Source organism: Melanerpes formicivorus, unplaced genomic scaffold (assembly GCF_026170545.1).
Source record: "Melanerpes formicivorus ecotype bairdi unplaced genomic scaffold, bMelFor1.0.p_v2 SCAF_12, whole genome shotgun sequence".
In the NCBI taxonomy this organism is placed as follows: domain Eukaryota; kingdom Metazoa; phylum Chordata; class Aves; order Piciformes; family Picidae; genus Melanerpes; species Melanerpes formicivorus.
In genome coordinates, this window is record NW_027142364.1 from 7809777 (window position 1) to 7836149 (window position 26373).

The window sequence follows — 26373 nt, forward strand, 5'->3', positions numbered from 1 at the left end:
GTTTTTACTCCTGTAAAGGTAAATACTCCTGAAATCGAGGGATTTCCCCACCCTCCCCCACCCCCCCCCGCCCTCACTTTTTGCACAAAGCAAGGAGATTGCAGACTGTAACACAGTCTAATTTCAAAACAGTTATCTTCAATAGAGGGCAATAGATGGTTTGAAAACAAAACAAAAAAGCCATTAGAAATGTAAATGTTGCTAACAATACTGGCAGAGACTAGTATTTGTTAACAATGTTCACCACTTAGCTAAGGTTTACACTTTCAAAACACTCTGAAAAGAGCCATGCTTTTCAATAGTACCGGCATGAATTAAAAAGTGGCAAGTTTGTCATGCTGATATTCCAGGCCAGGCAGGGGGAAGTACTTAACGTCTCTTGTATCCAAATTAGAAGCTGGTGGATTGACTTGGACTCTATTTACCTTTGACCACACTCTCGCTGAAGTCCATGGCAAACAAATATCACCGATTTCAGTGATAACAAAGGCAGTCTCTGAAGGCCCAGAGAGTCACAGAATGTGTTAGGGTTTGGAGAGGACCTCGACAGATCATCTAGTCCAAGCCTCCTGCCAGAGCAGGATCACCTAGACCAGGTCACACAGGAACACATCCAGGTGGGTTTTGAATGGCCCCAGAGAAGGAGGCTTGACAACCTCTCTGGACAGCCAATTGCAGTGTTTTGTCACCCTCATGGTGAAAAAGTTGTTCCTTATTGTTTACATGAAACCTCTTATGCTCCAGCTTGCACCCATTGCCCCTTGTCCTATCACTGAAGAGCCTGGCTCTATACTCCCAACACTAACCTTTCACACGTTTATAAACACAAATGAGGTCAACCCTCAGTCTCCTGTCCAAGCTAAAGAGACCCAGCTCTCTCACCCTTTCCTCATAGGGGAAGGGGCCCAGTCCCTTAATCATCTTTGTGGCTTCTTCCAGGCAGTCCTCTGTCCTTGAACTGAGGGGCCCAGAACTAGATACAGTGTTCCAGATGTGGCCCCACCAGGGCAGAGAAGAGGGGGAGGAGAACCTCCCTGGACCTAGTAACCACACCCAGGATGCCATTGGCCTTCTTGGCTACAAGGACACAGAGGTGTTTTTGGAGGTCTCTAGGCTGTATGGGTGGGCATTCCTCTGCTAGGTCTGGGCTCACTGTGCACAGAAGCCTTGCAGCTGTGCACCCACAAAGCACTGCCATACCCAAGCTGGGCTGGCTGTATCTGACTGGCTGGAAGCTTCTCATCTTTGCATCTATTCAGGTGGAGTCAACCTCAGTGAATCAAAGACAGCACCAAAAATTAATCTCAAGACTTTCTGGCTCTTGCTTCTCTGTTCTCAAGCCCCCTGGACCATGCCTATACACTCCTGGTACAGTAAAAGCATTCTCTCTTGCACAGAGTTTCTATAACTTGTTATTACTGCTGTCTTCCTCTACAGACCTTCAGTGGTGTCACCTCAATGAATCAGATGTGAAAGCAGTGCTATGCCACGTAACACCTTACTGCCTTAAGAATTATGCAATACAAAAAGCTCCATTGCAACTCAAGAGTATTAATGGTGCTGTTTCAAAAGCAGCACAGTGTTTTCCTTACACAAATATAATTGTTTGATATGTTGCCTTAGAGGGAAGATAGCAGGGGGTAAAGCCCAGAAACTAGAAGTAACAATGAAGTGTAATTAAGCATTACAATTTGCTCCTGGCCCACAGAATCCTAATTGGACTGAGCAAGAACAACAGAGATATTGAGAGCCACAAACAACATTAGGAATGAGAGAAAAGCACCAATTTCAATTAAAGATACAGTAAGCCACAATTTACCAAGTAATTTGTCATAGTGGAAGGACTCTATGCCAATGCAATCTGCTGCCTAAATCAGCAACACCTGCTCAGGCAGGTACAGCTTTAAATACAGCTTTTTGTTTTGAAATAGTGTAAGGAATAGGAAATTCCTGGTGAAACTACTAGGATCAGACTCTAAAATACCAAGAAATCATATATTTCCTGATTACTCAAATCCCAGTCTTAAACATTCCACACATTTCTATTTTCATAACCAGAGATTTTGTCTTCTTGCTAGTAGTTCTACACCATGCTCACCTCTCCTGTGATGCTTTTGCTTTCCACGGGGATTTGCATCCTGAGCTCTCCACGTGCTTTCACACACTGCTCTACTGGGCTTGCATGGCAGAGTTTTGGAAGTGGAAGGTTACAGAGGTGGCGTCTGTGAGAAGCTGCTAGAAGCTTCCCCCGCATCTGATAGGGGCAATGCAAGCTGCCTTCAAGTTGGACTCGCCAATGGCCAAGCCCATCAGTGATGGTGGTCCTTCTATGATAGCATATTTAAGAAAGAGGGGACAAAATCTGTACAGTGCTAGAACAGGTTTTCTGACAGGACTTTAACCTCACAGGAGACCCACCCTGAAGAGTCTGTTCCTGAGTGACTACACCCCACAGAAAGGGCTTGTGCTGGAGTATTAGTTCATAAAGAACAGCAGCCCATGAGAGGGACAGGCTGGAGCAGGGTAACAGCATGAGGAGTCCTCCCGCTACTGACAAAGCAGCAGCAGCGACAACATGTGATGACCTGACCACAACTCCCAATCCCCTGTGCCACTCAGGGAAATGAGGTAGAGAACTGAGAAATAAAGTTAAACTTGGCAAGAAGGAAGAGGTGGGGAGAAGGTGTTTTAAAATTCAGGTGTTACTTCTCATTATCCTACTCTGATTTTGGTTAGTAATAAGTTAAACAAATTTCTCCAAGTCAGATCTCTTTTGCCAGTGACAGTAATTGGTGAGGGATCATAGAATTGTTAAGGATTGGAAGGGACCTCAAGGATCATCTACTTCCAACCCCCCTGCCATGGCCAGGGATACCTCACACTAGATCAGGTTGCTCAGAGCCACATCAAACCTGGCCTTAAAAACCTCCAGGGATGGGGCTTCTACCACCTCCCTGTGCAATCCGTTCTAGTGTCTTACCACCCTCATGGTGAAGAACTTCTTCCTAACATCCAATCTGAATCTACCCATTTCTATTTGTTTTCCATTCCCCCTAGTCCTATCATTACCTGACACTCTAAATATTCCCTCCCCAGATTTCTTGTAGGCCCCCTTCAGATTGAGGCTTTCCAGCATAAGGTCTCCTCAGAGCCTTCTCTTCTCCAGACTCAAGAACCCTAACTCCCTCAGTCTGTCCTCATAGGAGAGGAGCTCCAGCCCTCTGATCATCCTCATAGCCCTTCTCCGGACACACTCCAGCACGTCCAGATCCTTCCTGTAATAGAGGCTCCAGAACTGGACACAGTACTCCAGGTGAGGTCTCACCAGAGCAGAGTAGAGGGGGAGGATCACCTCCCTTAACCTGCCGCCCATGCTTCTCTTGATGCAGCCCAGGATGTGATTGGCTTTCTGGGCTGCAAGTGCACACTGGTGGCTCATGTTGAGCTTCTCATCCACCAGCATCCCCAAGTCCTTTTTTTCAGGGCTGCTGTCAAGCCAGTTGCTGCGCAGCCTGTATCAGTGCTTGGGATTGCCCTGACCCAGATGCAGGACCTTGCACTTGGTCTTGTTGAACCTCATGAGGTTGTCATGGGCTCACCTCTCCAGCCTGTCAAGGTCCCTCTGGATGGTATCACTTCCCTCCAGCATGTCTGCTGCATCACACAGTTAGGTGTCATCAGCAAACTTGCTGAAGGTGTACTCAATGCCACTGTCTATGTCACCAACATGAGCCCACACTGGACCAGCTTGGAGACCAGGATGTCCCTGTCCTTATGTCAGTCCACAAGCTCTTTATTATATTTGCTCTCCCTTGACCAGCTGAGGAGGGGAGGGATAAGAGTGGCTTTGGTGGGCCCCTGGCAGCCAGCCAAGGTCAACCCAGGACAGGGTTACATGCACAGTTTCAATTGTCTTTCACTGCTGATTTATGAATAAATTTTGTTTGGAATTAAAATTCAACCCTTTGAATCCAACTCACAGGTTTCTGGTCAGGACCTAGAGTCCTTTCACTGATAGCTTCTTTTTCTATATGCTTCTTTCTCCCTGGAATGACCAAATACCCAAACTGCTGGCTCCTACTAAATGATTCTCCTTTTCCATCCTTAGGAATAGGAGTAAGTAAACAGTGGTAATCCACTGTGAGTCATTCCTGCCAGATGCCTCACCTGACACATGTTGGTAAGCAATCTGACACACCTATGTTTCTTCCTGAGCATTCTTGCCTTGGCTTGGCAAGCTTTACTTCTTACCCCCTGTCCCACGCTTAGCAGATGAGCCCAGAATGTCCCTCTTGTTGCTTATAAAGTTCTGGAAGACCTATCCTGCAAGGCATTCAGGACACACATCCTCTTTAAGCATCTCTGCTGTCCTTGCAACAAAGCTTTAAGCAAGGTCAAGCATCTTGGTGAAGGTATAATAGCTCCATATGGGCAAAGTTGAGCTGGCTTCCTTGTAAATTAGTTTTTATGAAGATCACACCCTAACCAGGACAGGAAAACTGCAGGGTGGGGCAAGAGGGACATTTCTGGCTGATGTTCCACCTTATTCTGCTACTGTGTTCCAGGAAAGGAACCAGGGAGGAGAAATAGTCTGGGACTCCACAGATCATTTCTGACATCAGGTAGGAAGAGTTCACACCCATAGTGACAACTGACCAGGTAGTATCAGTGAGGATAGGAGAATATGTGAGGAATGGCAGTGGAATGACTGTCAGGGGCTGGAGGCGCTCAGGCACCAGGATGTCCCACTGCAGCTCCCAGGATGCTTTCTAGTAGCTCTGGAATCAGGAAAGTTCCAGTGTGATCAGACAAGTACGAATCAAAGAACCAGTCAAAGCACAGGCCCACCACGCTGCCATGGCAGGATGATTACAGCCATACACAAATGGGAAATGAATCTGCAACAATGTGACTTTCCTCCCAGAACTCACAAGGGCTCCAACAGCAGCAGCTTCATTTTTCCGCCTGCCAAGGCAAGCATGGCCGTAACTCACAGGGCAAGCCAGAAGCCTCTGCTCAGCAGGAAGAGTCAAAAAGGCTGCCAGATCATGGGGAACACAAACACACAACCAGGCGTTTGTTTGTGCCTCCTAAAGGCAGTCCAACAGAAACAACACATTTGTGGACTTTATGTGGCTTCTTCTAAAAACAGAGCCTGAGGGCAAGTTCTTGAATCAAAGGTGCTACTGTGTGAGCAGAGACACCTCGGGAGAGAGGCTTTTGCCTTCTTAGCGCAAAACTTGGACTAAGGGGAAGGCAAATGCATTATTCACATTCCAAATACAAAATCATTCAAATTCCAATTTCAAATTATTCAAATTCCATTATGCAATAGATTCAGTGATGTTTCAGTAGCCTACAAAAGGTGACAGAGGGACTGGTTCTGTTTCATTTCATACCTGAACCATAGTTTTAGTGCTGCTGATTTCATCCTGGTCGAACTAATGAGGAGAATTGTGCTCAGTAAGTGGTTTTACTCAGGGAGACGTAAGCTAAAAGATTTAAACATGGAATTTGAACTTTCTGAAGAATCACAGAACCAATTCTATATCAAGAATTTCTCTTTAGCTCCAAATCCAGGGACATTTGCAATATATACACTGTTTCATAGTCTTGGATTTCAAAGGTCTGCAGTCTTCAAAGCCTGGTTTTCTTTTTTTTTGCATAATGATTTCACCACAATATTTTCCTGGTCAGCATCTGAGTCTTAGGATAACAACATATTCCTTAGTAGTGTCATTTACTACTACAAGCTCCAAACGCTGGCTGTTAAACAGAAAATAATTCAGGGGCCTTGCAATCGCATTTACACTTGTGGGATGCTCTTCAGCCTGATCTAGTTGTAAACTGGGGGCTTACCCTTTTGAAGTGTCACGTGTTCATAATTCCCTTTAAAATTTCAGAGATGTGGCAGTGCTCCACACTCTTGACAGCTGGGGTACACACATTTCATCCATACCTGCCTGCACCTTGTTAAATATTTAACATGTACCCTGGAAAAGCAGCCAGTGCTAGACATAGCATACAGTAAAAACAGGAGATACCTTTGGTGACAAGGAAGAGAACAGATTTTCCCATTTCTCATGCCTCTTCCATTTTCCATACAAAACACAAAGGGTTATGCAAGCAGTTTTGTCAGACTATGAAAAAAGCAGTAACCCACCAAAACAGATTTTTCCTTAGTAGTGGTGCCTCTAAATGTGAGTTATATAAACAAATACCTTTTGTTATGCTACAGGAAACAGAACTAACAGTCATGTTGGGGAGGTGGGCAAAGGTGGGGAAGGAGGGACACAACTGGGAGGTCTCAGAGGAAGGACTTGCAGGACTCAGGCACTAAAAAGTCACAGGAAGTGAAGACTCATGCATCTGACCAAAGCCACCACTGCCTGTTGGCTTTGGCCCAAACTTTCTCATAAACTGAGCTCACTCTGCTTCTGGACAAACAGCTAACTCTCACCACTCCATACAAGTGGGGAGAATCTCACTTGGTTGTAGAATTACATGAAGAAGTAAAGGACTCAACCTGGCAGAGCCTTATGGAGTTGTTGAGGTTTCACAATACAAGGAAAGCGCTAGACTCTGCTGGGCTAGTTCAAGGGCAGTAAGTCTCCTGAACAGTGCAGAGAAGAGAGAATAGATAGAAATGAGATGTACTGTCTGCACTCAGAGCAATCTGCTGCGGTACCATTTCTTGCCTATTGACAGTACAGTGGTGTCTGGGATACAGCAGACTGCTGATAGAGATTTGTTTAATATGAAAAGCATGTTAAACATTCGAATTACTGATTTTTATTTTCCTTTTAAGGAAAGCTTAAAATACAATGGTAAAACGCTGGTAATAGCTCTCTTCCTGTCAGTAAACCAAGGTTCAGATTTCAGAATACACACTTGTTAACTGTGGCTTAATTTGGCAGTATCTGCTTGCATGAGTTCATTCACAAAAATCAGAGGAAAAGGATAGGAATAACTCTGTAAGCACTTTAGGGTAAGAGCATCGATACTCATACAAACCTGTGAAAGGATTTACTTACTCTCTTCAAAAAGCAGCGGGCAAGAAGGTCAGGGTTTTCAATGCAATGTTCTATCTCCTTGAGGAAAATCCTGAGAGGGGAAAAGGAAAGCAAACAGTAATGCAACATGCCACACACACCGTGTGCTAGCTTCTCTATATCCAGCTCAAGGCCCCTGTTTTTGTAGTAAGAGGATTCAGTGGGGAAAGGCAATGATTATGAGAAACACACACACAAAATTATTTTAGCAAATTGGGATGTGGTTCACAGTGAATTGCCTGGATCACCAGTATTGGCATGTTTTCATCTGCTCACAAGCATCTGATACATTTGGCCCCTCTGGCTGTTGAGATTTTTTTCCAATATGCAGTCCAAACACTTGCTTCCCATTTGGCTAGAATGATTTTTTAGAACAGCTATAAAAGACAGAAAAGCTCTGTCAGATGCAATTGCTTAATCAGCAAGCAGTGAAAATATTGACTGCTGCTGCAGAAGCCTTTACAACCCATGCTCTAACCCTTGAAGGAAAGAGGCCAGGCTTGCAAAGGTAGGGGATTGTGATTCTCCAAATGGAAGATACCTTGTTTCAAAATAATACAGAAACTGAAACATAACTTTTCTACTACATATCAACTAATTTCTATTTTGTGATAACTCTCTACATAATATTTAAACTTTTAAAGGAGGACTTTTGAAATTTATTTTGTTCAACTGTTTGTTGCCTCTTACAGGCAATCATTGTCCAAAACAGTTCCTAAATTTTCACATTGGCTACAACTAGTTTGACTTAATCGAGGCTAGGAAAAGGAAATTTACAGAAGTAGTCCTAATCTTTGTGGTTTGAAAGAGAATCAAAAGAGGTTAATCTTGCTCAGAACTGGCATTCTGTAGTTGTGGGCACTAAACCACCTTGTTCACAGCGTGGACAAGGCTTCTGGAAAGTTTTATGATAGTGTGAAGGATAAAATTCCTTCTTGAAAATTGTTATCCAACATATAATGTCTTCTGATGTAATAGAAATATAGGACAATCAAGATGAACACCATGAAAGCTTCCTCACAGAGGAATTTCACCAGAGGTTTAGCCCTGTGACAGGTCTACCTCTACCCTGAGAGATGGTATAATGCTTGCCATGAGGGACAATTAAAAATGGATAATGCCAGAGAAAAATCAGTAGTAAATGCACAAAAGATTATACTCTTTCATGAAAAGTGAAATATATGATCACAGAGGTGTTCTTCATACATGGGTTTTTTTAAGACACACACAGAAGCAAGGTGAGGATGACTTTTCCTGCCTGTGTATGTGAGAGTATGACAAAGTACTCCACATAAATGGAGCAGAAATGACAGAAGCACCCAAGGCTGCAAGACAACTACCACTTCTCACGTGCCTGTTGTGGAATTCGTAGATTTCTGGGAGGTTCCCAAAAAGAATTTCCTTCTTGTTCTGGAGTGCAGATGGAATCAGATGTACCAAACTGGGGTTGTCCATTTCTGAAGCATAGCCCTGCAGAGAAGAGTGGAAAATAAAGGCAGTCTGTTTATACCAGGGGAGGACTGCATCTGAGTCACAGAAAAGCCCCAAAATCTATGTGCTTTTTGTTCAGCTTCTCCTATGCCTGCTTCATTGTTGCTCCCATGAATTTCTGATGTTTCTAATTTTCCCCAGAGCTTTTAACCCTGACAGATGTGGAAATACACTTTAACCACACATGGATGGATTACTGATCAAAAATAAGAAAAAGCTGCTTTGGTCATGAAGGGATGGAAACTGCTACATTTGATAGACATCTTTCCACTACACTGCTTCATTGCAAAAGGGCAAATCTGGATTTATTTGTTGAACTGTGGTACTTGGCTTGACTATTTGGTTGTTTCTTGTAGAAACTGGAGTGTGTTTCTTCAATTAAAGCTGAGAGAAGATTCTGAGTGCAGATTTTAAACTCAAAAGTAATATATCAATTACCAGAGCTGACATCTCCCACAGATCAAATCCAATAAAGAAGCAACCACATGTCTGGAAAAAGAAACTACCCAGTCCTTCAGTTGCCACCCAAATACAAGCATGATTGAGCCTTATTCAGCCTCCACCCTCCCACAGGCTAGAGACCTCAGACTCCACACAGGCAGAGTTTGCTGCTATCCTCTGAGTTTCAAAAGCCCAAGGGTTATTTTTGCAGTGTGAGCTGCTCTTTTCTGTGTTCAAACACTACATGGGGCAATACAAAAAAAAAAAATATGAGAAAGAGCTTCTGTTTTCTTGTAAAATTCTTTACTTTACATTCACAGAAACATAGTGTCTGGCCCCATGGAAATCAAGGGTGCTGTTTCTGAAGCCTATGGAGGATTTCTGAAAAGGCACATGATCAACTAGTAATCTGTCCAGAACGTTGAGAACCAGACAGCTGCCTTTTTTCCTTTTTTCCCCTCCTTTCTCCCGTGGGCTGGGGTTAGAAAAGGTGCCTCTTCCTTTAAGCCCTGAGGAAATATGTTCAAAACATCCTTCTCATTTTCCATCTCCAAGGCTGAGCTATCTTGCTAGCAGTGCCTGTGTACTCTAAACAGAAGTGGGAGGTGAGTGCGCTCAGCCCATGATCGACTTAAAGGTTAAGCACCAGAAGAATTTCTTACCTCTATTATACTTTGAAGTTCTTCTACATAAACCCGTTCTGTTTCTATCAGCTCGTTGATTATGTGGCTAAAAGAGAAGAAAGGGGGAAGGTTACAGCATACACCAACAGTTCAACAAAGCATACATGAAAGAAACTGCTTTTCCTTGTGTATTCCTTTTTATGTCTCTGACTACAAAAAAAAAACAAACCACACAACCCTCCTGTGACATCTCCAAAGGTCATTTCTCCATAGTTCAATACTGTGACATGTTGATAGTCTGAAAAGTCCTAAATATCCCCTGGACTATTATTCCTAAAGCTGACTTTCAATTTCATGTTGGCTGGTGCTGTCAATTTTTTACCTACAAATCAGAGCCAAGACATTAAAAATGTCCTAGAAGGCAAAGAAACTTCCTTTTCTAATAACAACTAATAATACTCGATAAAATGGGATTGTATTTCCCAAGGCTATGTTGAGTTTCTATTTTGCTAACTGGTGATGAGGCTTCCTTTCTTTAATACACTGTGAAAACAGACAACAGGGTGGTGTTAGAAGTCTTTAAACATGAAAATAGAGTTAAATATTTACACTATATTCTGGGTTCTTAATTTCTAACATTAGTTCAATGCTTCTAAGTAACTTGGAGACAGATGTTGAAGATACCTGACTTATTTCACAGAAATATGAAAGTAACCAATTCACAGGTTGGACTCGATCTTTGAGGTCTCTTCCAACCTTGGGATACTGTGATACTTTTGGACCAAAGAAAAACCCTAATTAGATTGTAAATGCATTAAAACCTTCAACATTTTTATGAATCAGTTGTCCCATATTCTCAAGAAAATATTCTTTCATGCTCTTGTAAAGTTTTCAGGGTAACTCATCCAGAGATGTGAGCGGTTTCTCCAAGTAGAAAAAGACCAATGCTTAATATTCCTTTCCTGGTCCAAGCTTCACCAAAGTCCCTAACCACATAGCTAGATTAAGCAAAAGCATCACCAGAAGCACACTAGGGAGTAGTGCCTAGAGGAAGACATTGTGGTGTGGTCACAGTAAATGGAAGGTTACAGAACTGGGGCAGTTTTGGAAAATACACATTTCTAGTATTTTGTTTAAAAGGCTGTCCAAGAGACAGGAGGAGATAGAAATCTGCTCCCCTGCTGCCTAGTGTCAGAAGCTTGAACCATCTCCAGGCTGCTTTCTAGAGGAAAATACAAAGACAGGAAAGTGATCTCCATCACTCCTGCTGGAAAGTTTGCCTTGTCTATGTCTGGTCACCAAGCTTTTATATATCACATAACAGCTATCACTGATTTCAAGTACATCTTACTGTTGAAAGATGCTTATTTACCTGCAAACAAGACATAAATTTTCTAGATGTTATTTAGTCTGTTACCTAAGAGATTACATTAGAACTGATTCTGAATCAAACCCAACACTTGGAGTACAATTACACCTTGAAAGCAACTTATCAGTCCATAGGTTTCCTAGTAATTCAATAAGTAGAACAGAGGCCTTTAGAATATTTTACTGTCCAGCTTCCCATGAAAGATGAAGCAAAAATGAATTTGTTTAATCTTTTCTAATCCTAGTTTAACATAGAGCACTGTCTCTTGAATCCCCACTGTGAGAAACCTGGGGGTTTAATTAGTGTAGTAATCTTAATTTTTTTTTTGAAACATTGTCTGTTCAGGGTGTTAAGAAAGGGGGGGTAAACACATGAGGAATGTTTTATTAGAGTCAATTCTATGGGACTCTCAGATCCTGCCATTGTAGTTAGGAGGTTGTCACTAAATCTAACATAAACCTTTAAGAAGGTTTTGTTTTATTGTTTAACTTAGTTCTGCATGTAAGTTTATACTAAGAGTAGATACTTCAGCTTTTTAAGTGTTATTAATAAAGTCACCCCCTCTAAAGGTGGTGGTAGCCATTTTATCATGATGAAACAGAAACAAAAAATACCCCCTTGTTAGAGTTCTAGAGCTTCTAGACCACAAGTACATACATAAAAGGTAATCATTCTCCAGTACTTCTCCACAGTGAGATGGCAGGCCTTCCTGCCTAGATAGGACTTTTATTTGGTGGGTATATTGTTGGAGCTTTTTGGTTTTAACTGGAGTCTCTTGCCAACCATAAATTGTTGAAGAAAAGAGGAATTTGACCAAACAGCCAGCATTCTGTCAGACTCAGCACATGTGCTTTAGAGATGTTTTCACACTTGCCTCTTAGTACCCATGGCCAAGTACCTCTCTGCAATTTCCTTCTTGAAGCACAGCAGCTATATGCTTAAGACCCATACTGTTCCCAAAGCAGAACATCTCTACTGCTTCTGCAAAGAGGTGGTGGATGCAAATTCCATTCCCAATGCTGCCACTAGTTCAAAGTGTTTCTTGATGTAATCCACCCATCTATTTGTGCCCATCCCACAGTCTCCAGATCTCACTTCATATTATAGCAACACTGTTCTCCTGAAAGTGTTATTCTTTCTCTGGTAGGGTCAGTGCTGCAGCAGTCACTGGCACAAACCTATCAGAAAGGAGCCTTATTGCCAGTGCTCCTGCAGTAATTTACCTGAATTGTTTCCCAAACAATAACCACAGCAGCAAAATCTCAAACATTAAAGGTTGTTGCACATGAATCACTCTCCCCAAACTCTTAACAGAAAGCTGTGCACTTGGTTAAGGGACTTCCACAGGCCTTAAAATTGCCCTGACAAAGATTCCATTTAAGAACAGTAAATTAAAGAGCTACATAAGTGTGTCATGCTGCTGGGGGAGGAAGTCATGGAGAAGGCATGAAGGAGATACTTTTACACTCTGTTTGAACATGCTAGGTTGTTACATGATGAAATAGAGAGCTCGCTACATGGCACAAGGGATTTAATGGCCTACGAGGTAGTCTAATGCCTGGAAAAGTGATCTACATTAGGCCATGAGGGGTAAAATGTGAAATCTTCATCCTTTCCCAGATGGCAGGAGGCAGTGAGAACAGCCCAGCATGGGCCTGCTGCAAGTATCATGTTTAAGGAAAATATGATGCAGCAATTGACAGGACTATTGTCACAGGTACTTGTATCATAGTATCAGTCAGGGTTGGAAAGGACCACAAGGATCATCTAGTTCCAACCCCCCTGCCATGGGCAGGGACACCCCACACTAGATCAGGCTGGCTAGAGCCTCATCCAGCCTAGTCTTAAACACCTCCAGGGACAGCGCCCCAACCGCCTCCCTGGACAACCTATTCCAGGGCTTCACCACTCTTATGGTGAAGAACTACTTCCTCATGTCCAGCCTGAATCTCCCCACCTCCAGCTTCATTCCATTCCCCCTAGTCCTATCACTACCTGATATCCTGAGAAGTCCCTCGCCAGCCTTCTTGTAGGCCCCCTTCAGATATTGGAAGGCCACAATAAGGTCATTTAATAAGGATGCAGCTGAAGGAGATCATACACCAGCCCATTGGTGTGATGCTATCAAATGTTCTTCCAACAAAGGAAATTTCTTGTTATGGGAAACAGTTAAAATGCATGAACTAGCTCACAATTCTTTGAATCATTGATCTGGATTTCTACGAAAACATCATGGCCTTGTTTATACTGAGACCAAATTTCCCACAGGTGTGATTTCACCTCAGTTTGCTTTAAGCAGATTATTCTTGCTTTGGCAATCACAACTGCCCTGCAGCACTCCAAAGTTGAGCCAGTTTCCACCACTCCTAGCTTGAGAGGCACTGCAGCGGCAGCACAATACCGATAAGAAAGGAGAAAGCATTGCCTTGTTGCAACAAAACTTTTGTTGCAACAAGTTATTTATATGACCTGGCTTCTGGTAATTGAAAGCACACTACTAGTAAGATCCTCACCAAAATGACCATAAAGAAAAGATGTACCAGCCCACTACATATTAATAACTTTTTCTCCTTTTTCCTTGAAACCAGAAGAAAAATTGGAATATAATTGAATGTCTGACCAAGCTCCCCAAGTGCATGAGGTTATGCAACCAGAGGAAAGGCTACAGGCCTGGGCAAGAGTGGCTGAAAAGCTTCCTGGTGGAAAAGAACCTGGGGGTGTTACTTGACAGCTGGCTGATTATGAGCCAGTGGTGTGATCCAGTGGCCAAGAAGGCATCCTGCCTTGTATACAAAACAGTGTGGCCAGCAGGACTAGAGCAGTGATTTTCCCTCAGCACTGGTGAGGGCACACCTTGAATACTGCACTCAGTTTCAGGCCACATACAAAAGAGACAGAGGACCTTGAGCATATACAACGAGGAGCAATGAAGCTGGTGAAAGGCCTAGAGCATAATTCTTCTGAGGAGCAGCTGAAGGGACTGGGGTGGTTTAGCCTGGAGAAAAGGAGGCTGAAGGCAGATACTGTAAATCTCTACAACTCCCTGAAGGAAGGTTGAAACAAAGTAGGTGTTGGTTTCTTCTCCCAAGTAAGAATAGGGCAAGGAAAGTCTGCCTCAATTTGCACTGAAGGAGCATATTTGGAAAAATTTCTTCACTAAAAGGGTTTTTGAGCACTGGAACAGGCTACCCAGCAGCAGCACTGGAGATGGAGTACCCTGGAAGTATTTAAAAGATGTATAGATGTGGCACTGTCAAGTTAATCACTGGACTTGATGATCTTAAAGGTCTTTCATAACATAAGCAAGTCTGTGTAATTCTAATCTAAGGGCTGTATCACAAGACTTCTCACTCTGCTGTGGCATTTGCTACCTTAACAAACAATATCAAATATCATGAAACACTAAGTGTACCTAGAGACTATCACAACCTGTTAATATCTCCTTTAGCCATCTCAATGGCTTTTTGCTTATACAGTTGCAATTTATGCATCCTGCTCAGAGGGCATCATAAAACTAATTCAGGACTTTTGTTTCCATCACTGTGCAGCTTTTCTGACAAACTCATTGGCTCACTCCCATTTACAGATCATCTTTCTATGCCAGGATTTGCTGTCACAGGTGCCTGTCTTGATAAGAAGTCTTTTCCCAAGGAAGAATTGGAGCTATCAAACAGACTTACACCAGTAAGCTTTTCATAGTTTCATTCAGGGTTGGAAGGGACCACAAGGATCATCTAGTTCCAACCCCCCTGCCACGGGCAGGGACACCCCACACTAGATCAGGCTGGCCAGAGCCTCATCCAGCCTGCTCTTAAACACCCCCAGGAACAACAACAACAACAACAACAAACCCACCACCAAGAAAACTAACAAACAAAACACCCTCCCCATAGATCATAACTGGTGCTCCAAATCTGTTATGCTGAAGAAAATCTGCCTGCATGACCGATGGGGAACCAGCAAAAGTGGCACTTGTGCATAGGCACTCCCTACCTGTCATGCAAAAAATGCATGGTGCCTGCAAGGTGAAAAGTCAAGCAGCAGAACACCAGTGTGCAAGAGCAAAATACTCAGTGAAATTTATTAAATTAAAACAAATAAAATAAGCATCACTTTTATAAACACATGTAATTTAGATATAGATCTACTTGCATTGAAAATATTTGCTCTTTCAATAACTGAGGCTTCAAGGGCAAGGAAAAAGGCTAAACAGAACTGTGTGCAGTGCAACAGACAACATATACTTAGAATAAACATCAACATTGGACAGAGCTAGGCATAAGAGAAGCAAGAGTGCATGCCTCCTCCCTGGGGTGTTCAAGGCCAGGTTGGATGAGGCCTTGAGCAGCCAAGTCTAGTAGAGAGGCATCGCTGCCCTGGGAGGTTGGAGTAGATGATCTCTAAGATCCCTTCCAACCTAAGCCATTCTATGACTTTCTTGGCCCAGCACTTTGGCCAGTCTTAAGCATTGCCAAATATCTATTTCTGAAAGTAAATAAATTATAACAATAAACAGCACATCTAATTTTTAATTAGAAATTGCTACAAGAAATTCTATGACTGGTCTTGCCTTAAAATCTCAACACTCACTATGGAATCAAAAGAAATGGCAGCATGTCAGGTGCTGCGTAGAGGAAACTTCCATTCCTCATACATAATTGCTTCTAAGAGAATTTTAAAATCTTTTCTCACAGTACTAAAAGTGCCTTTTGCAGTTGAAAAGTATTCTCAGCTGAGATTGTGCAACAGCTCAAGTGAAATTTAATTAATGAGTCAGTTGCTGTACTTCACCTCCTAAAGTGGAATAAAAGATCGTTCTGGATGTAAGAACATTTGTTTGAATGGAACTTCATATTTGTTAGTTGATACAGAAAACATTTCTGATTTCTTCTGACATATTAATTTAATTTTGCTTCCCCCCCCCAAATGAAAGAGCAATAACTTGAAAAAAAAAACAATTATTGCTCTTAAAGTGCATTTCATGGCTGCAAATGAACTTCAACTACATAACTTTGAGAAGCATAAAGAATTTAGGTAGCACACTTAATCTCATATGAAAATTAGTGTCCCTTAGTGAAGATATAGTTGCCTGCTTAGGTGGTGCTATTCTGCTGTGATGTTAAATAGATCTGCTCAAGTTATTATGGAAGTTCTCCTGAGCAGAAGTATCTTTGTTAGAAATACACTTCACCACTGCAGTCATCATTTGGAATAATTTGCTGCTTCTGAAATAATCTGTTCACATATAAGGAATTGTCCCACATTCATTGTTCCCAAAACAACTGACCTTGGGGAAATATTTTTATATATCTTAATTAGTTGACCTACATTATGGGAACCAGAACAGACTTGTTAATGGAGAGGCAAACTAATTAAATCACCTACAGAGAGGTATAATATGAATTAGAGGACTGAAAGGCAAGGCAAGCCTTGTCGCTCATCGCAGCTGTGCATCTACACTAAAATGATGCAGCTCTGTACACGAATCTGAGCTAGCTTTAGACAACATGGATGCTGCAGATTGCTCCTTCCCACAGGCCAAAATAATTTGCTGAGTAAATCTTTGTCAGCTACCCATATTTGTGATCTCCCCATCAGCCCCACTTTGGTCTTTCAACCTTGCAGCTACACCATTTCAATTTGATGATACAGATACACTTAGCTCTGTGATATCTTCGCATTGAGTAATCAATTAGCTACCACAAGATGAACAATTTATAGATAAGTTTGCTACTAATGTAGCTGCTAAATTAGGCCATATTTTAGTAGATTGCATTAGGTTGCTAGTAGTAGATTGTTATCCATGCAAGCTACTACACACACGCTTGTGAAATATCTGCGTGTAACTGAGCTGCTGCAGGTTAGTCAATTGCTCCTTTGCTGTGGAGACTTTCACACTATTTCTTAGCATTGTTTGCCTGCTTGAGATTATGAGTATTTACAAATATGCCACAGAATTAATTTAATGACTCCTTAAAGGTGTTAACCAATCAAAAGCAAGCTTTCTGATTTCTTAGGGCCATGCAGTTCTAGTAGAGCTGGATCTCCCCTTTACCACAAGGAAGTATATTGCATAAAGGATTTAAAGTGAGGACAGGGGAGAAAGAAAGAATTCTTCACTACATTTGTTTAAGAAAGGATTTGGCCTGCTAAACTGAAGTCATTATGGGCACTCAAGTTTACAAGCCAAAAAACCAGGTCTCACTGCATTTTTTAAACATAAAAATACACATATATACCAGTATGCATTAAAATCAAAATAAGATTGTGAATATAGCAATGCTGAGATTCACCCTCTCATTTGTTTCTAGGTAGTATAGACTAAAACACACAATCACAGATTATGTTCAAGAAGATAAAACCTCTAAAATTCACTGGGCCTCTGTATCCTGGAAACCATTTCCTTCCTGGGTGGTTTTTTTTTTTCCCCCTTCTTAAAAGCTGGAAACAGAGCAGGTAAAAAAATCTCAAGATACATAATAATTTCTGACTTTTGCAATAACTATTTAATGGCTGTTTTACCATGCTCAGCCTGACTTCTAAGACAGAATTTACTTTCAGGTTCCATGCAGTACATTTTTCCATTCCTTTGTAAAGGCAATGCAATGATATCCAAATACTAACTGACCTCATGGGAGATAATCTGGTAGAGACTGACACTGCTGTGGATTTTCCCACATAGGGTGGTATGGTATAGTATTTGAAAAAGGGCTTTCTTCATAAAACCACAAGTTACAGTGGTAAATCCCCAAAACTTTCGAACAGACAAGATCAGAAAAAACATTAAACCCCAAAAGTAGGTTAAAGGAAGCTGAATGGAAACTATTTATATTGAGAATTTATGTTGATTACTACGTAGACCTAAAACACGGTCACAGACTTTCACCAAAGTTCTGTGTAATCTCAGGTGGGTATCCTTACTACTTGGTGTGATAGAGAAGGGTTTAAGCATGTATGACTTCTCCTACAAATTACTACAATACTGTAATCTCTTAATCCAGAGCATCCCTGTGAGGTGGTGCAGCTAACATCTCTCATGCCTGTGGTGCTCACTCCTTCAGTTCCAGCAAGGGTCCTCTAGTGCCATGCAGAGCCATTTTGGATTGGGTTACAGAAGGTAAACTCAAAACTATTGTTCACTTTATGCAGTTGGTAACACAAATACTGTCCTGAAGAGTCCACTGCTGCAGGAAGAGACAAGCTCCAGTGGCTTTGATTTTCATGTCAGATGTGCTCAACAGCTTTGTTCTGTGAGATTTTGGAATGCCATTTGGGTAGAAGGTCAAATTAGTTTTATTATTATTTTTAAACTAATTGATTTTACAGACAGCCCTGAGTTTACATTGGAGGTGCCAGACCAGAGAAGTGCACATTGCACTAGGAAGGGATGGGATGCTTTTAATGAAGAGTCGTAGTTTCTGTGTGGGTTTGTATTTTAGTCTGAGATGCAGTCCTAAGGAGACTCCACCCTGCAGAATTTGCTTCTCCCTATAATAGGACACAGCACCGTGCCAGACTTAAAATCTATGGTTGTCTTGATCAAGCATCAGTACATTTCTTGGCTATAACCTGCTTTTAAATGTTCTTAAGAATCAGTATGCTGTGAGGGTTGGGGGAAATAAATCAGGTGTCAGTTACAGGACAATAGGAATGGAATAGGTAGATAAAATCCTGAGAAGTTAAAATGGGATTTATGGGAGCAGCTGGAACACATTTTCAACTGTAGTTACTGATGTAAATGTGCCAAGAAAAGAGTAAGTTGAGAACTGTCATGGCTGAGGAGCAAACATACCCTTGTGTGTGTGTGTGATGCTTTCGCCACCACAGTAATCCAGGGCAGAGAGGAAGGCAAGGATCATACCATCTGCAGCTACCACACTCCACCCAGCAGTGACTGGGAATCACAATTGCTAACAATATCCATGCCCTTTTACTAAGCTATAGTTTGGACAACCCTCTCTACCATACCTCTGGAATGCCACTTGCAGAATTTAATGAAAAATGTAGAGAAAGAAGGAGAGACACCATCTCTTGGAAGATATCCTAAATTTAGAAAGCAGATTTAGAGAATGGTAGGGCAGATTCCAACTGGAGAATATGCACAAAGGGCCTCTTCACAGAAAAATCTCGCAACTGCAGACCACTAGAATTTGGGAGGATATTACCCAAATTACTTTAAGCAGCTGCTAATGGTCAATGCCCATGAAAATGCACACCACAGGACACTCTATGCAAGAATAGGAAGCTTGCTTTATTGGTAGCTGTCATAGGAAGTGCCTAGTTTGCCACTTCAGTGGTTGTCTCCACTTAGCCTATACCCAAGGGTAAACTATAGCAATGTTCTATCATTCAACAATCTCTTCCCAACCTGGACAAGGCAAACTGAGAAAAGAAGACAAGACCTGAAGGCTGAAATGAAAATTGATTTAACAAAACTAATTCTAATACTAATATTAAGTATACAAAGTTACACTCAGCCCCGTGACTACAATACTCACAATAAATGGGAAAGCAGTCCTTAGGAGCAGAACAGTAAACAAACCTCTCCAGAGATGAGCAGGAACAACCCCCCACACTTAGAAAACTCTCCCCTTTATAATGAGTGTGATGGTTATGTTCTGAGATACACCTGTAGCCAGCTCAGGCCAGCTGCCCTGGCATTTGCCCCTCCCAGTTCAAGCTCCCAGCTGACTCAAAACTGCTAACGACCTGCATATTATGGATGGCTTAGGATTCTATCCCATCAAAGCCAGGACCGTGCCTGTGGTTCGATCTGGGGCTGTGTGCAGTTGCAATGGTGACTGAAAGAGGTATGAGCATGCCACACCAGGCAGACTTGTTACCCAAGCTGGAGCTCTTGGTATCCTCTGTCCATGCAGTTAAATCTGTCCTGAGAGTACTTGTTGGGGAACCAGCACAGTCAGAGCCTGTGCAGTGTTACCAAGAACAGTCACTCATGGCCTTCCAGTATCTTAAGGGGGCCTACAAGAAAGCTGGTGAGGGAATTTTTAGGTGCCAGGTAATGATAGGACTAAGGGGAATGGAAAATAAATAGAAATGGGTAGATTCAGATTGGATGTTAGGAAGAAGCTCTTCACTATGAGGATGGTAAGACACTGGAACAGGTTGCCCAGGGAGGTGGTAGGAGCCCCATCCCTGGAGGTTTTTTAAGGCCAGGTTTGATGTGGCTCTGAGCAACCTGATCTAGTATGAGGTGTCCCTGGCCATGGCAGGGGGTTTGGAAGTAGATGATCCTTGAGGTCCCTTCCAACCTTAACAATTCTATGATTCTATGTTATTTAACTCTAATTCAGAAAGGCAAAATTATCCACACTAGCTTGTCCAACATGACTACTAGCTGGGGAACAGCATATGAAGACAAGTTTGCAATAACTGGAAATGCAAATAAAGCATCTGTGTGTTCAAACTACAGGCTACAGAGAAAGATCAGAAACGGTGTGTTGAATAACCTGGATACACACAGGAACTTTGCAGAGGATCTCTTGGCAGACTAGTGATGCTGTACAGAATATAATTCCTGTTTAGATCCATATGAGGAAAGGATGTTGCTGCTGAGTGAAAAAATATGTAAATTAATTTCCAGGAGTAAATACAGCATTCAAAACATGAAAATGTCACAAATCTTCCAAACCTGGTTATTATATTCCAAATTAATGAGCAGCTTGTTAAATGCAGGAAATCAGTGGTGATTTACTGAACAGCTCGATCACTGGTCTATTGCATCACTGTGTACAGAGGACTGAATGATCTCCTAGCTGCTATGTCCTGTCTGCTACTGTAGTGCAATTATTTAGGTCAGCCTTGTGTGGGTGCAAGTCACTCACATCCTGATCTAAGTAAGAGGACACGCACCTTGTGCTGTTGTAAATGACAATGTGAAGTGCTCAGCACTCCTTCATGACCTAACTGACACACAGGTGATGCATGTTTTTCATTTCAGATGAATTTAAAACCAGACTTAATTGAAGCTGGTGTGAACATGTATAGGGAAGACAGGTATACTTTGACAGCTACGTCTGGGGTATTTTACACTCTGAGTGGCCTCGTCGATCTGAGTAGCATTTCAGTGGTTCCTTAGCCACTTAGCAGATTGCCACTGCTGTAGCCTTTAAAAGAGAAAGTGTGACCATCTGAAAAGGCATGGTATAAAATCATAGCTGAAAGAGACTCTCCTGCTCTTTCCCCATCCATCAGCTTGGCAGTGAAAATAGGGCAGAGTAACATCCTCTGCTCCTTAGTTTGTGCCTGTGTTACCTGGGATTTCTTGGGAGTCCTTCAGACACCTATTGAAAGGCCTTGAGTATCAGCTCCCTATGCCAGAGGCGTTTATTAAGAGGTTATATAGCTATAGTTAGGGGAGAAACAGAAATGTGCATCCAGTCCTAAGCCCACACGAAGCAGCTTTTATTTGCATATGCTCTATAAACCCTGAGATGGATCAGACAATGGGAGAGAACAGAGCTTTAATAAAGTCCTAGATAGGCTTACCAAGTCGCCATCCAGTAGAGGATGCAAATGGCACCTCATTGACTGTGTTCTTTGTGAAGTTTCTAAAGCTTTTCAAGTGAAGCACACACATTCCTGTGACACAGAGCAAGGCAGAGAAGATACCTCTGATCTTAATCGTCCCCATGTGCCTAAAACAAATCAGCCATCCAGTATGTGCATGTGGCCAGCTGCATTCCAGCAGCTTGCCCAGAGCCAGCAGGAGCAGAACAACTGCACAGAAAACAAGCTGAGGAATTCCTGGAATTTCTGAAGAGTATTAAAATAACCTTAGTATCCAATAGCAAGCAGGTATAAGAGATAATAGCAAAAGTGGCTGCTTACCCCTCTTTGATACTTGGTTAAGTGCAAATTTCGTAAGAGGGCATGTGAATGCTGAGAGCATTTATTTCAGCTTTTCTCAACCCCCCAGATTCTTTGGTAGCAAGGACACAAGGACTTCGGGAAGCCCCTTCCAGAGCACTCAATAAAGCACTGTATTGTAGCATTAAGATTTTTTTCTACTCCTCACAATAATTTTCCCAGTTCTCAGAACTGGATCTATTATAGGAATATGTCTCCGTTTGCTATTCTACACACGTTTCTATCAGTAGCAAGATCTCTCTACATGGCAGCATTCACTTCACTTCAAAGATCTTCCCAACCCTTTAGGCTGTAATTAGAGTTCTAAGTGTTGGAGCCAATCTGCCCAATGGGGAAACTTCTCTGAAAACAAAGATTTTTGTAAAGGTTGAAAGAGACGGTGGCAAACAAGAAATGGCTAGTGGGTTCTTCAAATCTCTCCTGCTGACTGCTCTTTCATTAAGTCTGGTGAAAGAAAACAGTTCTCTGGGCTCATAACAATGAAGTCAAGAACACAGCTTCTCCTTTAAAAGGTAGGCTCCAAGTTCTTCCCCTCTACCAGCTGACAGTTTTCATGAGCTTGGAAATTAGACTGAAAAGACATGCTGCTGGGCTTCTGCTGAAACATTTATGTCTCAACCACTGACCAAAATAATATTGTCTCAGTTGTAAAATAAGTCTATATTATGTTATATTATGTTATGTTATGTTATGTTATATTTATTGTAATATAGCATTTGTTACATCTTGCATTTGCACACTACAGGGAAACCTTTGTAATGAATCTTACTTATGCCATATAAAAGGGGAGGTTCATTCTCCCTTTTGGGGTTGTTCAGTCTTTCAAAAGAAAAGGCTCCAGGGAGACCTTATTATGGTCATTCAAAATATAAAGGAGCTTATAAGAAAGATATATTTACCATGGCCTGTAGTGGCAGAACAAGTGACAATGGTTTTAAAATTAAAGAGGGTAGGTTTAGATTGGACATAAGGAAGAAATTTTTTAGGGTGAAGATTTGAGACACTTCAACAGATTGTCCAGAGAAGTTGGGGATGCCCCATCATTTGAAGTGTTAAAGGCCAGGTTGGTTGGGGCTTTCAACAATCATAGGGAAAGATGTCCCTGCCCATGGTAGGAGAGGTTGGACTAGCAGATCTTTGGGCCCATTCCATCCCATGACATTCTATGATTCTATGATTTATCTCTGCCTCCTCTAAAGGCTCTGAATCTTTGGCCAATGGCTAATAAAATCAGTGATCTTCGTGCCTTTCTCTTGCCATATGCAGCTCTGATGATTAAAATAGGCACTTGGACACCAAAGCTTTTAGCAGCACTCCCTGAGCTACCAGTATTTTTTACACCAGGCCACACCTAAATTTAGCAATTCCCAGACCAGTGCAACTTTGCTATTGCTGATTTAGATTAGGACTCTGGCACAATATTCTCATGCTGAAAATAGCTTCTAATTCTTCACCCAGGGTAGAAGCACTATCCTGCTCTACCTGCACAATCTGATGATTCAGTGATATACTTATTTGTTCTCATGTTCAGAGTGATGCACAGACTGATTTCTGAAGCTCCACAGTCCTTGTTAGATTGATAACACTGAGTGTAGGCCTGATCCTGATATTAAGATACACTAAATGTAAAGGACTCTTAAATTTAAATCATATCCATCTCTGCAGTTGAAACCTGTTATTTAAGGCTACAAACACCTTCAGGCATAGACCTGCAAGTTTCATGTTCTAAGATGTGAGTTTGCAAAGTGACAGCTGGCTGCTGGTGTGCAGCAAAGTGATGTCAGGCACTCCACAGACATTTTCAGCATGTAAAGAAAGGATAAACAATGTGTTTGGACTGTGTACATATTTGGTGACTATTTTGCATGTATACAGGAGTACTCTGCACATGTGATAGCTAGGACCATCCCATGTCCTTAAACTTGGCATAAATGATACCTCAGACTCCAAAACCTAGAGCAGGTCATTCATCATGTTAATTCTATCTGAATAGAAGTTCTGGAAGAGCTTGCAGTCTCATGAGAATGTAATGCAGAAAGCAGAAATTATGCAGCCAATGTGACATGCCACATCTGATTACAAACCCAACAATTTTCCAGCTCATTATTCAATAGTAACAGACATAAATGAAAATCAGACACAAATAACACTGCTGTAACTCCTGCCACTGCCACTGAACACCTATTGCTCCCATATACATTGGTCAGAAAGTCCAGGAACAGTTGTCATACTCTTGTGGTTTCACTAAGAAGCACCAACATTGACTAACAAGGTCTTCCAGCCCCTATTTGGATTAGACAGGATAGAAAAATGATGAGTGAATCTGATCCAAAGACAATCAGCCAGAAAATACTCCAAATTAACTGGAAATTCAGCGTCATATCTGATGGACCACAATATAAGCCCTTTGGATGCAGTTTCATGATCAGTTTATCCACTCCATAACTGTGAAGGAATAAATATGTGCCTTTGCATGTTTCTAGTCACTCTACCTCACCCTGCCCTCCCTTGCCCTTGACAGTGATTGTACACCAGTATGGACACTCAAACTCATGAGCAAGACGAGTTGACCCAAATCAAGATTAACCTCACAAAATATCATGCTAGTAGTGCAGCTGTACAAGGGATACAAACGGACTACATGGAGTGCATGTGAGGAGAGAATGAGGAAGAATGGGGTGCAGCAGACAGAAAAGAACTTTGATTGTGAAATTGACATCAGAGTAGACCTATGAATCAGATTTCCTCTCATGAAATGATGCCACAGAACGTCTGACCAAATCATCTCCCCATAATAATTTTTGAAAATGAATTGCAAAGTATCACATTAATATAGCATGTAAGATAATAATGCATATAAGAGACTAAGGAGTGCAGCAGTTGGAACTCCATGAACTCGCTGGTCAATTTGCTACTATAGCATCTGTACAGGCTGCCTACAGCCACTTGTGTAAAAGAACTAGAAAGGGCACCCTCTGTATGGTTTTATCAAAATTGCCCAGCTATTTCAAACTGGCAGACTAAGCTCAGAGTCATGTGATTATGAAAGATCATCAGATTTCTCATACAAGACACACCTCATGAATACACAGAAAAATCTGAAATCTCAAACTAAAAGGCCTAGTTAGACTAAACATAACAAGAGGGCTATGAAACCCACCTGGAAGTAAAGACAACAAGAGTCCAAAATTACAAGTTTTGAACAGAGGGTGCTGGTTTAGCTTATCAAACAGATAAGCTGGTTTCATTTATCAAACAGAACTGCACTTCTGGATTTATAAATCCTCTTCACAGCAATTAAATACCTTCTCTCATGAATTTTAGGGCCAGCCTCTGAATACTCAGTTGCACTGGACAACACAACAGTTAGGGCACACAGATGCTGTTAGATCATGCTAATCCAGCCTGTGGGAATGGGTCTATATGATGAGCAGGGCAACATTTGGACCAGAGGCACCTATTATAACCCCTCTAAAAACACTCATCAGGGCTCTACATAGACTTAAAAAGGCTCAGAACCATCAAATGGCAGATGCCATTTTTCAGGAAAAGAAGTGGACACAACTGTAAGACAAACTCAGCCACAATGGACTAAATCTATTTGTATCGCTGGTTAGGAGCAGTCACTTTTGGTTTATGTCTGAATCCTGTTTTCCCATACAGACATCTTAAATGTCAAAGGTATCTCCTGATTCTGAAAATGCAGCTCCTTGAAATTATATTTTCTAGGAACTGTGTTGTCAAGACACAGCTAACACAGCAATATTTTGGGTTTAATTTTTAAACATCTTTGGAATACTTCTTGACTTTGGAAGACGCCAAGTTGAGACCTTTTTATGGTTGTGTTTGGCAAGCTGGCCTCCTAAATGTTAACAATATTAAATTGCCTCCTAAATGTTAACAATATTAAATTCAAATTTCATGCTTATAGTCATATTTGACTGAAGCACAAATTAATACTTCTTTTTCTTTTTTCTCTCTCTTTCTGGTTTACCAATTTCAGCTGAAAATAAAACCAGGAAAAATTGGAAACTGGTATCACCAGCCAAGAAATCTGTGCTCCAGATTTTTTAAAACATCATATAACTGAGAATTTCTTGTTCTGAAAGGGTCTGTTTTATTCACTGATGAAAGGCTCAAATGGAATAACATCTAAAAGAAAGAATGAAGAACAAACTTAACCAAAAAGAAACCATTTGTGAACTGGGGAAAGAATCAACCCTTACCATTTTGGTTAAGAAAAATGAACAATGCTGTGTTTATAAGGTTATTTCAACTGCTATTTAAACACTGCTAAGATAACACGCCAAATTTACACAACGATCTAGAAACTTTTCCTGCTAGGGTGAACTGCCAGCTGTAAAAAAATTATACCTTTTGTCTTACAGAGAGAAATCTGGGAATGCTGCTATGAAGTATTTAGTCATATTAAGACATACAACAGCAGAAAGGAGAAATCAAGTGAAAAACTCCTCAGGCCTTGAAGTTTCCTCAAACAAAACTGGTA

At 41.6% G+C, this 26373-nt stretch overlaps 1 protein-coding gene across 3 annotated transcripts in view; it reads right to left on the reverse strand.

Moving 5' to 3' along the window:
- The window catches only part of MCF2L2 (MCF.2 cell line derived transforming sequence-like 2), a 146934-nt gene that overhangs the window by 36802 nt on the left and 83759 nt on the right, over window positions 1-26373 (reverse strand). For all 3 annotated transcript variants that reach the window (XM_068145109.1, XM_068145107.1, XM_068145106.1), the window contains exons 16-18: window positions 9647-9713; window positions 8407-8522; window positions 7035-7104 (exon numbers count right to left, since the gene is read on the reverse strand). In XM_068145109.1, the coding sequence (XP_068001210.1) occupies window positions 7035-7104; window positions 8407-8522; window positions 9647-9713 (253 nt within the window). The remainder of the gene's footprint in view (window positions 1-7034; window positions 7105-8406; window positions 8523-9646; window positions 9714-26373) is intronic.